The following is a 13,080-nucleotide window of genomic DNA, read 5'->3' as shown; positions in this document are numbered from 1 at the left end:
TAAAAGTTATCTGATTGATATTCACGAGTAATCCAGTCGGAAACTAATCAGAAGAGAGAGAGCGCCTGACCACTTTCCCGTGACTCAAAAAGCACCGTCAGTTTCCCGACATCACGTGACTAGAGAGCACACGCTTCTCTAGTCGACCAACTTCAACCTGCCACTACCCCCAAAGTGCTGAATAAATCTTAAGATAAATTTCTTTGGAAAGCAGAGATTATAAGCTTTTTAATGATAGTATTCACGATAGAAAATATTCAAGCGTTAAGCAGTGACACATTTGAAAACTTGAATGAGCATCTGCATGCACAATTTTCACATCACGGCCAGCGAGCATCTGATATGCCTAATATAGGTACCACTGATGAAGGGCTATAAAATGACTAAAACATAGTGTGGATGGGAAAAGAGCTACAAGGTAGGGAAGGGTGTCCAGTAACACATCCTGTAAAATTCCCAGTATTGCTGGACCATCTGTTAATCAAAGAAGGATCACAATTACAAATGGGTGACAAATTAAAGGCAAAACAATGGTTTTGTTCTGCTGCAGAGCACTTTATTGACATGGTTTGAGATAGGATGGGGTGTGGTCTCTTCCAGGATAACCCCGCCCCCAGCCAAATCCTCAGGGCACAATGAATGGCTCAGTGAATGAGCTTGAAAATGTATATGCGATGACCTTCACTGTTACCAAATCTTTACCCATTTGAACACTTATGGGAGACATTGGACTGACATGTTAGATGGCATTCTACACCACTACCATCAAAACACCAACCAAGGAAATGTCCTGGAACAATGGTATTTATCCCTCCAGTTCCAGAGACGTGTAGAACCCACTGCCAAGGTGTCCTGATCCTTTATTTGGTCACCCATTAGTAGTTGTAAATCGTCAGTCAGATTAAATCCCACCCAAGTGAAAATTCAGACATCTGTGCCGAAGCCAACATGGTAGGAATAGTAAAAGGTTCTCCAGTATGCATGCACTGATTTTTCCAGCTAATCAGCATGTGCTCGAGTGATGGCCAACGCATGTTTGAGGCAGCAGCCATGGGCAGCTTGCTGGCAGGAGGCCCCCTGGTGGCTGTGTTAGGGATGGCCTACAACCTCTCAGTGCTTGGACCCACATCTCTTCTCGGCTCTGCTGTCTTCATCCTCTTCTACCCTACAATGGTGAGGACTTCTGCATACAGTCTTTTCCTGAACACGTTTTCCTGAAGAGTTTTACATCATAATCTTTCTGTTCATCAATTTTTTATAGATGTTCAGCTCCAGACTCACAGCCTACTTTAGGAGGAAGGGAGTCGCAGTGACTGACCAGCGTGTTCAAAAAATGAATGAGATCCTGAACTACATCAAGTTCATTAAGATGTACGCCTGGGTGAAGGCTTTTTCCCAAGTTCTGCGAAGTAAGAGCCTGTTGCATCTTTTTTTGTGACATTCTGTCTGTTGTTGGAAATGCAATTGGGGCATAAACACCCTGAATGTAATCTCGTAGGAATAAGAGATAAAGAACACCAGATCCTAGAGCGAGCAGGATATTTCCAGAGTATTACTGTTGGTGTGGCTCCCATTGTCATGGTGATTGCTAGTGTGGCAACCTTCTCCACTCATATGCTGCTAGGCTATGACCTCACTGCTGCTCAGGTAAGGTCTATTAACCCACTTTCATCAAGTCAAAGACTTGTTCTTATCTGCATGAATGCTGAATTTCTGTCCTCCTCCAGGCATTTACTGTTGTGACTGTCTTCAATGCCATGACCTTTGCTCTGAAAGTCACCCCCTTCTCAGTCAAGTCCCTTTCTGAAGCATCTGTTGCAATGGAGAGGTTCAAGGTGAATGTTGTCCTCCTTCCTTTCTCTTCACTGAACTCTCATTTCTATCACTTGGTCTTTTAGTATCAGTTTGGTTTTGGATTTGATGAGTAGAAATACACAAACGTATATTTATGAAACAGTTTGCTAATCTGCATCTACATCTGTGTGGTGTTCCAGAGTGTTCTCTTGATGGCTGAAGTTAAGACAATCCGTGAGCGACCACAGAATACACACGTATCTGTGGAACTGCGCGGGGCAAGTTTGGCCTGGGAGACAGGTGGGCACAGCGCCCAGCCTACACCACGCGGCACTCCATATGTAGGACTGAGTCAGAGAGTAGCACGCAAGAAACGATATCAGAAAGAGGACCCGAGCAATTGTGCAACACTGGAAGCGGAGCACCATGGACGGCTGTTGACAGTTATGCCCTCAGGAGCAGAAGACCACACCCTGTCTGTACCCACCATTAGTCAACGACTGCAAAGAGCTTTGCACTGTATTGACCTCAGCATACAGAAGGTTCAAATTATAAATATTACCAAGACTAAATTCGTACTGGATGCACTTTGTGAAAGAGGATATCCACTCATTTCTTTGATTGTTGTAAATACTCTTAGGGGAAAAATGGGTTCTTTTAAAGGTTTATTGGATAATTAAGGACTCTTGCCTTCCCAAAAGATTTTCAGATAGTGAAGCACTCCGTTGTATGGTTCAACACGGAGTCTTTAAACGGTCCCCCAGAGGGATACTCAAAGAATCCTTAAAGGTTCTGAGCCTAGCATTATTTATGGTTTTCGGCAAGGCATCCTGTAGCTCCTCTCCTCCTCTCTAGTGCGTGTCCTAAACATGTCTTTATTTCCACCATGCCATGTGCAGGGGAAGCTGGTGGGTATCTGTGGAAGTGTTGGCAGTGGAAAGACTTCACTCATATCCGCCATCCTTGGCCAGGTATTCGCTACGGTCTCTTTATCCAGTCATAATCAATGATTCATACAGGCTTGATGTAAAGATAACAGTAAGAGTCCCAGAACATGTTCTGTCTATCAATTAGATGACTCTTCTAGAGGGAACAGTGGCGACTGATGGAAACTTTGCATATGTGGCCCAGCAAGCCTGGATCCTTAATGCTACTCTTCGTGAAAATATCTTGTTTGGGAAGGATTATGAGGAAGAAAGGTGAGTTTTAGTGTGGGCTTCTGTCAAATGTTTTTTTTGTGAAAAAAAAATTGTAATTGTAGAAAGACTGATTCTCGAAACCATGACATCTGCATCTGATGCTACATTAAAAAGGTACTTTAATGTTTTAGGTTCCTTAATTATATGTTAACTGAGGGCCTGTAAGATGTAGCAGGGATGTCATTTTCTGGGTTAGCACCTCTCTATCCCATAATAAATCATCTGCTTTTGTTGTCGTAGGTACCAGGCAGTCCTGAGCGCCTGCTCTTTGAGATTGGACTTGGCCTTACTTCCTAACTCTGACCTGACTGAGGTAAACCATGAAGGCAAATACATGAATCATTTAAACTTGCTGCGTATGAAGTAAGGAATAAAACATGATGTTTTATTCTTCTTATACCACAGCAATTTGTAAACAGTTATGATTTTTAATGTATTAAAGAACTTCTGAATCAAGTCCTTTTGACTAATCAAATCTGAAAGTTCAATAGCTCTGTGAAGAAGGAAAGGAAGAAGCCTTTATTTTTGTCACATGTACACAAGCACAGCAAAATTCCTCCTCTGCATTTAAAGTGCTAGTCTTACAAAAATGACATCACCTCTGGAAATTGTACCTTATAAAACTAGACGTGTTAAATAGTTTACTGTCTAAATTGTATTTTAATACAGGACCAGGAACATGTTCTATTTAGCTGGTAAAGTTTGGCTCTTTGAGTCTGCTATTACATGAATGCGTTTCTGGTAAGTTATTGTTAATTCAAAGGAGGTGATGTCATATGCGAAACGCTTGAAAGTTTGTGGCATTTCTGGCTTCGTCTGCTTTGCAAAGTGTAGCACGTTTTTAATGATTTTTTTTAAATTCCACAACAAAACTAAAACCAAAGCATGTCTCCTAAGGTGTGTCGTTCAAGGCTGTTCAAGTGTAGCCGATTTATTAAAAAAAAAACGAATTTCGATCTATTATAGCCCAAAGTCGGCAGGACGCTTACAGAGTGACTGGGTTCGATTTGTATGGAGAAAAATGAGGCAACTTCAAGCCGATAGGGCGGTTGTTGTCTGCTCCATACGTTTTGAAAAAGATCAATTTGTGAGAAAGATTCACATAGAAGGATTTGAGCATCGTCTGGTACGTGGAGCAGTTCCTACGATCTGGAAACAAAAGTCAGAAGCACCATCCCAAAGAGCTCACCACACAGGAAGTGTCAAACTTGTGTTTAACCTGTTGCTTTAATTTATTAGTTGTCCTTAGTCAGATCAATAACGTTCTAAGGTAGTTTCTATGTTGTCAAATATAATACTTAGATGACAGACAATTACAGATCGAAAAGCAAACCAAAAACATGCTTACTCTGAGTCACTTCTTCGTCTTTGGTGTCGTAAAGTTTTGTAGAGAGCTTTGCAAAAGAAGGCAGTTGCGCATATGACGTCACATATGCAGCCCCGCTGACCAATAAATTGCTGCGACCTAATGGCTTTTAGTGATTTTTGGAACAGAATTTAGACACACACAAAAATTTCTTTTTCGAAACAATTTTTTTATTTATCTGTGAACTTTACAACCTATTAGAGCATATCACATACAGAAAACCTGGGATTTTATGATGTCGTTTTTGTAAGACTAGCACTTTAACCCATCTGAAGCAGTAAACATACACAAGTGAGCAATGAGCACACACACCCAGAGCAGTGGGCAGCTATGGTACAGTGCCTGGGGAACAGTTGGGGGTTAGGTGCCTTGCTCAGGGGCACTTCAGCCATGATACAGAGGTAGGAGAAAGTGCTGCTCCTTCACTCAACTCCCCTCACATTTTTCCTGCTGTTCCTGGGAATTGAACCAGTGACCATTTGGGCCCAAGGCTGCTTCTCTGACCTTCAGGCCATGGCTGCCAATCTGAGAATTCAATAGCTCTGTGGTTTAATACTGTAGTATTTGATAACATGGATAAGTATATTATGGAGAGCAAAGCTATTCCTCAATGTATAAACAAGTAGCCTGTGTACAAATTTTCGTTCTTGATCACTAGATTGGTGAACGAGGGGCAAATCTGAGCGGCGGTCAGCGGCAAAGGATCAGTCTGGCACGGGCGCTTTATAGTGACCGGGACATCTACATCCTGGACGACCCCCTCAGCGCTCTAGATACCCATGTGAGCAACCACATCTTTAACAATGCAATTAAGAAGCAGCTGCGCGGCAAGACTATCATCTTTGTCACTCATCAGCTCCAGGTAGGGACATTGCTCAGACTCTGACTTAAAAAAAATATTGTTGGCTTTTAGGCTTGGTTTGATCCAGGCTGTCATGATTTGTGGAGTCGAAACAAATTTTTATGGAGGTATACTCCATTAGTTTGTGTAAAAAGTGCAAACAAACCTTTTGAAAGAATCTCACTGTGCATCGTTGAGTGTTAACATCCCTGATTTTATCATGATTGTAGTGATTGTGAATTCACTTCACAATCTTCACAGTTTGATATAATCTAATAAAGACATTGTTTTAATCATTTTTATATTCTTTTGAAAAAGTACTTGGTGGACTGCGATGAAGTGATCTTTATGCGAGAGGGGAGCATCACAGAGAAGGGTAGCCATGAAGACCTGATGAATCTGAATGGAGATTACGCAGCCATGTTTAACAACCTGCAGCTCGGAGACACTCCTTTTATTGAGGTAAGACCTTGTTGACATGCCTGAGAGACAACCAGAAAAGGTTGGTAGTTTTATGAACAACTTGGTTTTGGAGGTGAATCCTAACAAACTCCTGGCTATTGCACACTCGCTGCGCACAATGCATATGGCACAACGCATATGGTACCCGCTCCTGTCGGCTCCAGCACTAAAAGTGAAAGTAAGTGCCTAATTACTGCCATTATTTAGCCTTGTATAAAATTTCAGAACTATCATCAGTGAAAGAGATAAAAGACTAAGGACAACTAATAAATTCAAGCAACAGGCCAAATGCAAGCTTGACACTTGCTGTGCGGTGAGCTCTTTGGGATGGCGCTTCTGACTTTTGTTTCCAGATCGTAGTTAGCTTTACAGGCAACTGTGATTCTCTGATTCAGATATTGGACTTGTGGGTTTTTGTTTGTTTGTTTGTTTGTTTGTTTTTGGACATTGCAAACGGAGTTCATCCCATCTCTCAGTATGTTTTTACAGAACTACTTTTTTACAGAAATTGATGTCTGGAATGTCATTAAAACACACAGTGATGATCATGATTTCTGTCAACTCTAAACAACCATGACACTCCAAGTTTCATTAAAATGGTATTTTAATAGTTGCCGAACAAAAATGCTGGGAGTTCTCTGAAGAAACGAAGTGAAAATGCCAAGGCGGGATCTGTGAAGAAGGAGAAACCTCCCAGCAAGGACAGTGGTACGTGCAGCACTGAATGTGCAAGTCACTAAAACACAGTACACACAGCCAGTATCATTATCAGGAATATTTATTTCCTGAATCCATTTTGCTGCTGGGCTGCGTTTGAATTTGGAGCACAAAGAACACCTTCTAAATTTGTGGAAATACAGTATCAGACAAAAGTATGGGGACACTTTTTTTAATTCAGTGTTTTTTTTCTTTATTTTTATTAATTAAGTCACTCCATATCTTAAAGTGATGATGGATGTCGTTTTTCTTTACTTAGTTGAGCAGTTCTTGACATAATATGGGTTACTACAGTTGTTGAATAGAGCCATTTACTATATTTTATTATTTACTGTTTGACCTCAAATGCATTAAGAAGGCAAGAAATTGCAATAATTAACTTTTGATGAGGCACACCTGTTAATTGAAAAGCATTCCAGGTGACTACCTCATGAAGCTGGTTAATATAATGCCAATAGTGTACAAAGTGTCATCAAGAGAAACGCTGGCTACTTTGAAGAACCTAAAATATGAAACCTTGGGGCTTCTTAAAACACTTTTTGTTTCCTACATTATTCCATATCTGTTCCATATGTTGTTTCATAGTTTTGATGTCTTCAGTATTGTTCTACATTGTAGAAAATAATCAAATACGGAAAAATCTATGAATAAGTAGGGGTGCACAAACTTTTGACTGGCACCTTACATGTGTCTCTCAAAATGGCATGTTGTAATATATAATTAACATTATGTTTTTAGGAGATAACATGTAGCACGTCACTGAACCTTTCTTGTGACTTTTCTTTTCAAAGCTGTTTTGAGATTGTACCTTGCAGTGTTCTTGGGGGAAAAAAAAACACCCCCCGATTACTTAATTTTCTGAATAGGATCATTTCATAAACTTTCCAAGCATGCTAGGTGTAGTCACTTTCAATTATTCATATTGAACTGGTAATGTGGTTTAAACATGTACAAATACAGACATGAATAGAAGCACTCTCTCTCTCTCTCTCTCTCTCTCTCTCTCTCTCTCTCTCATATATATATATTTTCAGGGGCGATTTCTCAGAGACAACAAGGGAAGCCGAACTTCCCCTAAAATTCTCTCGCCAAACTGCGGCGTCTACGACGTTGAATTCTCATTAAAACAATAACTTGCATAACATAATATATGCCCAAGATTGTATTTACGTTCATAACTATCCCTATGTCATCCTGTAACTTAGTTGAGTGATGTCTGACGAACTTGCAGTTCGCTACGAGAATCACTTTTGCTGTCAGGCTGTAATCTTTCTTATTTCAATGGGCTCTATGGACTGGCAGCCAGTGTTGCCAGATTGGGCGGTTTTAAGTGTATTTTGGCAGATTTGAACACGTTTTGGGCTGGAAAACGTCAGCAGTATCTAGCAACACTGCTGGCAGCTGGGTATCTGTTGCAGTCTACGAGAGGGCTCTGAACAGCCAATTTCGGCTAGTTGTTATTGGTTAAAATCGACAAAATCGTCACTTCCAGGGAAGCCGGGTATCTCTGGAGGTAAACGGGACATGGGAGGGCCAAGAAGCCGGGCTGATAAAGGATTATTGGAGGTGGTGTTTGAAAGACATGAGGAGGGGGCGGTCGCTGTACTTCGGCAAGGAACACGGAAGCATGATCAGTCAGTCCCTAGCGGATGTCGAGAAAGTGTAGTCGTGTGCCAAAGTGCTGTCCGAATTTCTTTTCATATAAACGTTTCTTCTCATTGATGTCTCTGTACATTACTCTGTAAATAAATGTAAATATTACTCGTTGTGCTCCGTTAACTTTCATCCATTCTATCAGCTTGATCATTCGTGAATTCACTCGTTTATTTCATTTGTAGTTCAATCAACGTGGTTGTAGGCTAGCTTGAGCCTTATTGGGATCTGCAGTGCTAGCTGCTAACAGCTGGTATCTATCTGCTATCATGGCAAAGTACGGCCAGTCATTTTGCCCCGCCTCCGCCTCGCGCTCCGTCCGGTGCAGTAGTGATGTCCCGTTGCTCGCGCGCCGCAGCAGAGACCCGCGCGACCTTCAGCCGGTACAGTCGCTGTTCTTTTACCACCGCCGTTATTCTTATCTTTCCGGTGTGTTCTTGATTTTTCCATTGTGTCCTATTTTGCCATATCAAGACCCAAAATGGTATCGTATTATTCATATTTAAGTGAATAATCAATTCAGTCATCATAACTAGGCATTTTTAACCCAAGCAATCAAAAAGAGGAAATTTATTCAATATTTTCAAAAAATGTTACAAAAACATTTGAATTGTAATAAAAAAAAATTCCACAGCAGAGGCCAGATAAAGCAAGACGCTATCTTTATTCTTATTAAACATCTCATCTCATCTCATTATCTCTAGCCGCTTTATCCTTCTACAGGGTCTTATTAAACATGATAAAAGAAACATTGAGTGTTAGGTAAATGCAAAAAAAAAAAAAGTAAAATTAGAAAATTTATTTTTTGACCATAATGTCCCAAATGAGAGACCAGTTTCTGAGACAGACCCACATAACAACAAATTGACTCATGACAAATAACAAATAATTGAAAAATTGTATTACGTAGACCTAAAACTGAGCTTCCCCTATTTCAAAGCCCACCAGCCGCCACTGATATATATATATATATATATATATATATATATATATATATATATATATATATATATATATATATATATTCTTTTTTTTTCCCTTTAATTTATTTTGCAAGGTTCCCAGGTCATTTTACTGAAATCAAGCTGGAATGATGATGCTGAATTGTCACAGCCACAGTTTGTCAACAACTGTGCTGGCATTTCTACCTCTGGGTTTGTGGTTCTGCCCCCCCCCCCCCCCCCCCGTGTTTTTGGGGGCAACGTTGTAGGCTTAATTTAAAAAAATAATAATAATAATTTGGTATCGGCTGTACTCCAGTTTTAAACCTGAATCCAAATATTCTGAGAATTAAACAGATACAGATAGTGACAGAGCGTTTCCCTCCAGCATTTTAATGATTTTAAATTTTTTTTAATAATCACCTGTGTTACACCTTTAATTCAGTTGTAATACAGTTTAGTATAAATACGCAAGTGATTTATAGAAAATCGTGCGTGCTGATTGGTCAAGAAATTCCGACTCTTTCTTGATCACCTCAGGCAACTCGGCAAAATGGCAGCTAATCGCTTCGTCACCGTAAGTGAGGAAGAATTACAAATTATGAAAGAAAATACTGTTCCTAAAAGCACTAAAGATGCTATGAAGTTTGGTCTAAAACTATTCAAAGGTAAGGTGGAATTGTGATTTATTTTATCGATTTCAAAACAAAGTATTTTATGTGAGTTGGCATAGATAAGTGGCCCAAAACTGCGTGCATTAGATTTGTATGCCGCTTTTGAAGTTTGAAATAATTTTTTTTAATATGATTTTTAAAAAATGTAATAATCACCTGTGTATTTATGTTAAAACAATTATTCGCCTCAAGCTCAGTGAATATTGGTGAATAATAACCTTAACTTTGTCTCAGTTGTTATTCACTGATGTTCATTTCACCTTCGGTTAAATATAACATGGAAATGTGTCTTGGACAAGTATCTCACTCTCTTCCTCTTCCTGCAGGTCCACTGATGCAAGCTGAAGAGCATGGTAAAGGTTCAGTCCCCTGTACAGTGTACAGAGTGTATATTCAAGCTTTAGGTGGCCTGCCTGTCTTCCTTTTTATCCTGGCCCTCTTCGTTCTCAACGTGGGCAGTATTGCCTTCAGTAACTGGTGGCTCAGCTACTGGATCAAGCAGGGCAGTGGGGTAAGAACATCAGCTGGTGGAGTTGTGGGAGGGACCGGTTTGTGTTGATGTCCTTGATTTTGGGATTGTTGTGTCCTAAAAGCTAATATCAGTTCTCTTATAGTGTAGTCCAGGCCCGGCGCCGTGGGGGGGCGAAAGGGGGCGTCGCCCCCTCGTGGCTACAGCCCCGCCCCCTCAACGGAGACTCAGATCACTTAATTGTTTTCTTAATTGTTATTGTGGGTGTATGTGTGAAATGCTGACACAGCCGCGCACACACAGACCTGTGATAAGGACAAGGGGAGGGGTCGTGCGGGCGGGGGTTTTACATGTACACTTACAAGTGCACTGTCTCTGCAATATCCTGTAATATGCAGTCAGTTTACGGGAGTAGTCTTTCCCCCACCCAGTTAAACGAATTCAATCACAATATTGTGAATCCATTTTCTTTCTTTGTAGGCTAAGTTTATCTCTGTTTATGTTGGTGTATGTGTTCGTATATGGTCCGCTTTGTGCGCAAATAGCGTAAGAATATGTGTCGTTGACGTCACCCCCCATGCAGCGGGGGTGAAAATTCATCACTTCAGAGTGTTTTGTCCCCTACACGCCTAAACTGGGATTGCGGATTAAGTGGTTAGCGTTGACTCGGTGCGAGTCAGGAAGGCTATTACTGGTGCAGCCGCGGGGTCTGTTGATTTTTTTTTAATTATGATTTTGGCCGCCGAGCCAAGCACCTTACACTACGTTCACACTGCAGGCTGAAGTGACTCAAATCCGATTTTTTCACCCATATGTGACTTGTATCCGATCTTTTATTGACAATATGAACGACACAGATCCGATTTTTTTCAAATCCGACCCAGGCTTTGGATATGTGGTCCTAATTCCGATTCCTATCCGATCTTTTCATATGCGACTTCAGTCTGAACCGCCAGGTCGCATTCATCCGACTTACACATCATCAACAAGCCACAAACATCACTATTCTGCGCTGAAGTAGGCAGCGGGTCTCTCAAAAAAATTACAACAACATGGCTTTGATGTTCCTTTGAACGGAGGTTGCAGTCACTACCCCGCAGAACGCCTGAGCCAAAACCCTTGCCCTCTTCCTTCTCAACCTCCTCCTTAACATCAGGCTATTGTGCATGTTCTGGCTCCGTCGCAACAACAACTGCATCATCGCCAGGTACTCCATTGCTGGCTACTGTCATACACAGGAAACTTTAGGTTACTTCCGTAAACACTGGCCATGCTCACTGCGTGTGACGTCGTCGTATCCTGCAATGCGCATGTGGAACACTTTTAGGTCGCTTTTCGTTCATACTGAGGATCACATACAAGTCGCATATATTTGTTAATGTGAACGACCTCACAAAAAAATCGGATTTCACAAAAAAATCGGAATTGAGCATTAAGCCTTGCAGTGTGAACGTAGTGAGACTTGCATTGACGTTTTGTTTTCATGCCGCGGAGCTATTTGTATGTATTTTTAATTTAAAGGACTTGCCTGTAGGTTTTTGTGTGTTGTTTTATGTTTGGCATCTTTCCGGTTGTAACGCGTGTCTGTGAGAAAATTGGAGGGGAGGGTTAACAGGTGGGCACGGGTGTTGATAAAGCGCAACTGCCCTGGTAATATGTCACATGATTTTCCCGTACTAAAGCAACCTTTGGGGCCGTGGTTTTGTGGTTGGCGCAGTTAATTGTTTGAAACACGTTGTCAGACCGCCATCACTACTACACACTATATGAAAAATATTTGCCCCCTCGCGATTTCTAATTGCCCCCTTAGTAAACTGTTCCTGGCACCAGGCCTGGTGTAGTCTCTTTCATTCACTTCTCACCCTCAGTCTCTCTCCTTGTTGGCTGTGGCTGCTGTCAGTCGCTGTGTAGCTAACCTCCTTTCATGCCTGAAGTTGGGATGCTGTGATGTTTGATCAGTCAGAGCTGGCATGTGATGCGTGCATACAAATCTCCAGCCAGTTCCAACCCGTTACCCTATAGCAGGAGTTCTTAACCTTTTCTGTTGTAATAGACTGGTGGCCAAATTTCCAAATTTCACTTAAGGGAGGACGGAATGTTAGCTTGTGGCATCCATGTCAGGGGGTTAATATGGCCCCTACTGAACTCATTTAGTGTGGATGCCACCTAAAGTAGGCTTTCTAAAAATTGTTTTACACCAAAAACTTAATGGCCACCACCCCACTCAATTTTCGGCCAGTTTTGTTGGCTGAAAAATAAGGGTTACTCCTAATGCATCTTCTCCCATGTCAGAAATAAAAAAAATGGCATATGTTAACGACTCATATTGTATGAAAGCTGATAAAAAGAGCTTTTTTTAAATATAACACTCAGATATACATGTTTCAGAAGGAGGTATGAGATTCATCAAACATTGTGTTGAAAAAATGAAACTAACCAATTTCAATCAAACTACATGTATTTCTGCTTTTATTTCTAAATATCTTCACTACACCCAATGCACCAATACCACATATTTAAGCATGTCAAATGGAACCTCAATGCTCCCAGAATACGAAAATGCCTTGTAAACTTGAATAAGATGGATTGCATAATAAGCTATACTGCGACAGTCCACCTGCATCAGTTCAACAGATTTTGTCAATGGAAAATTAAGGCGACCACACAAAATCTTTTATGATTTCTAAAGTGATAAACGTATTTATTATGTATATACACCCACTATATATGAAACTTATAAACAATACTTCTCTATTTTATGATATGTATCTTGTTATTCATGGTAACAGACTGGAATGATTGAACGGAAACCAAAACAAGTCATTCTTAATTTAGTTAAGTATTGTAACATCTCTCTTTCACCAGGTACCCTGCAGATTGTAAAATTATGATTAATCTTGCTTTGTCTGGAGTAAACATAGATGACAGTTGCTTCATGAACCATGGATACCACTGACTCTTAAT

The 13,080-nt window shown here is 40.8% G+C and overlaps 1 protein-coding gene across 2 annotated transcripts in view; it reads left to right on the top strand.

Annotated features, from left to right (window-relative positions):
• abcc5 (ATP-binding cassette, sub-family C (CFTR/MRP), member 5) overlaps positions 1-13,080 on the top strand; it is a 67,193-nt gene that overhangs the window by 31,593 nt on the left and 22,520 nt on the right. For both annotated transcript variants that reach the window (XM_060923452.1, XM_060923451.1), the window contains 12 exons: positions 1,000-1,173; positions 1,262-1,409; positions 1,499-1,647; positions 1,728-1,835; positions 1,995-2,336; positions 2,694-2,765; positions 2,869-2,993; positions 3,234-3,306; positions 5,018-5,221; positions 5,519-5,662; positions 6,274-6,370; positions 9,974-10,158. In XM_060923452.1, coding sequence (XP_060779435.1) covers positions 1,000-1,173; positions 1,262-1,409; positions 1,499-1,647; positions 1,728-1,835; positions 1,995-2,336; positions 2,694-2,765; positions 2,869-2,993; positions 3,234-3,306; positions 5,018-5,221; positions 5,519-5,662; positions 6,274-6,370; positions 9,974-10,158 — 1,821 coding nt within the window. The remainder of the gene's footprint in view (positions 1-999; positions 1,174-1,261; positions 1,410-1,498; positions 1,648-1,727; positions 1,836-1,994; positions 2,337-2,693; positions 2,766-2,868; positions 2,994-3,233; positions 3,307-5,017; positions 5,222-5,518; positions 5,663-6,273; positions 6,371-9,973; positions 10,159-13,080) is intronic.

Source organism: Neoarius graeffei, chromosome 6, assembly GCF_027579695.1.
Source record: "Neoarius graeffei isolate fNeoGra1 chromosome 6, fNeoGra1.pri, whole genome shotgun sequence".
Taxonomy (NCBI): Eukaryota; Metazoa; Chordata; class Actinopteri; order Siluriformes; family Ariidae; genus Neoarius; species Neoarius graeffei.
The sequence above is the reverse complement of the archived record's forward strand: the minus strand, read 5'-3'. Positions and strand labels throughout refer to the sequence as shown.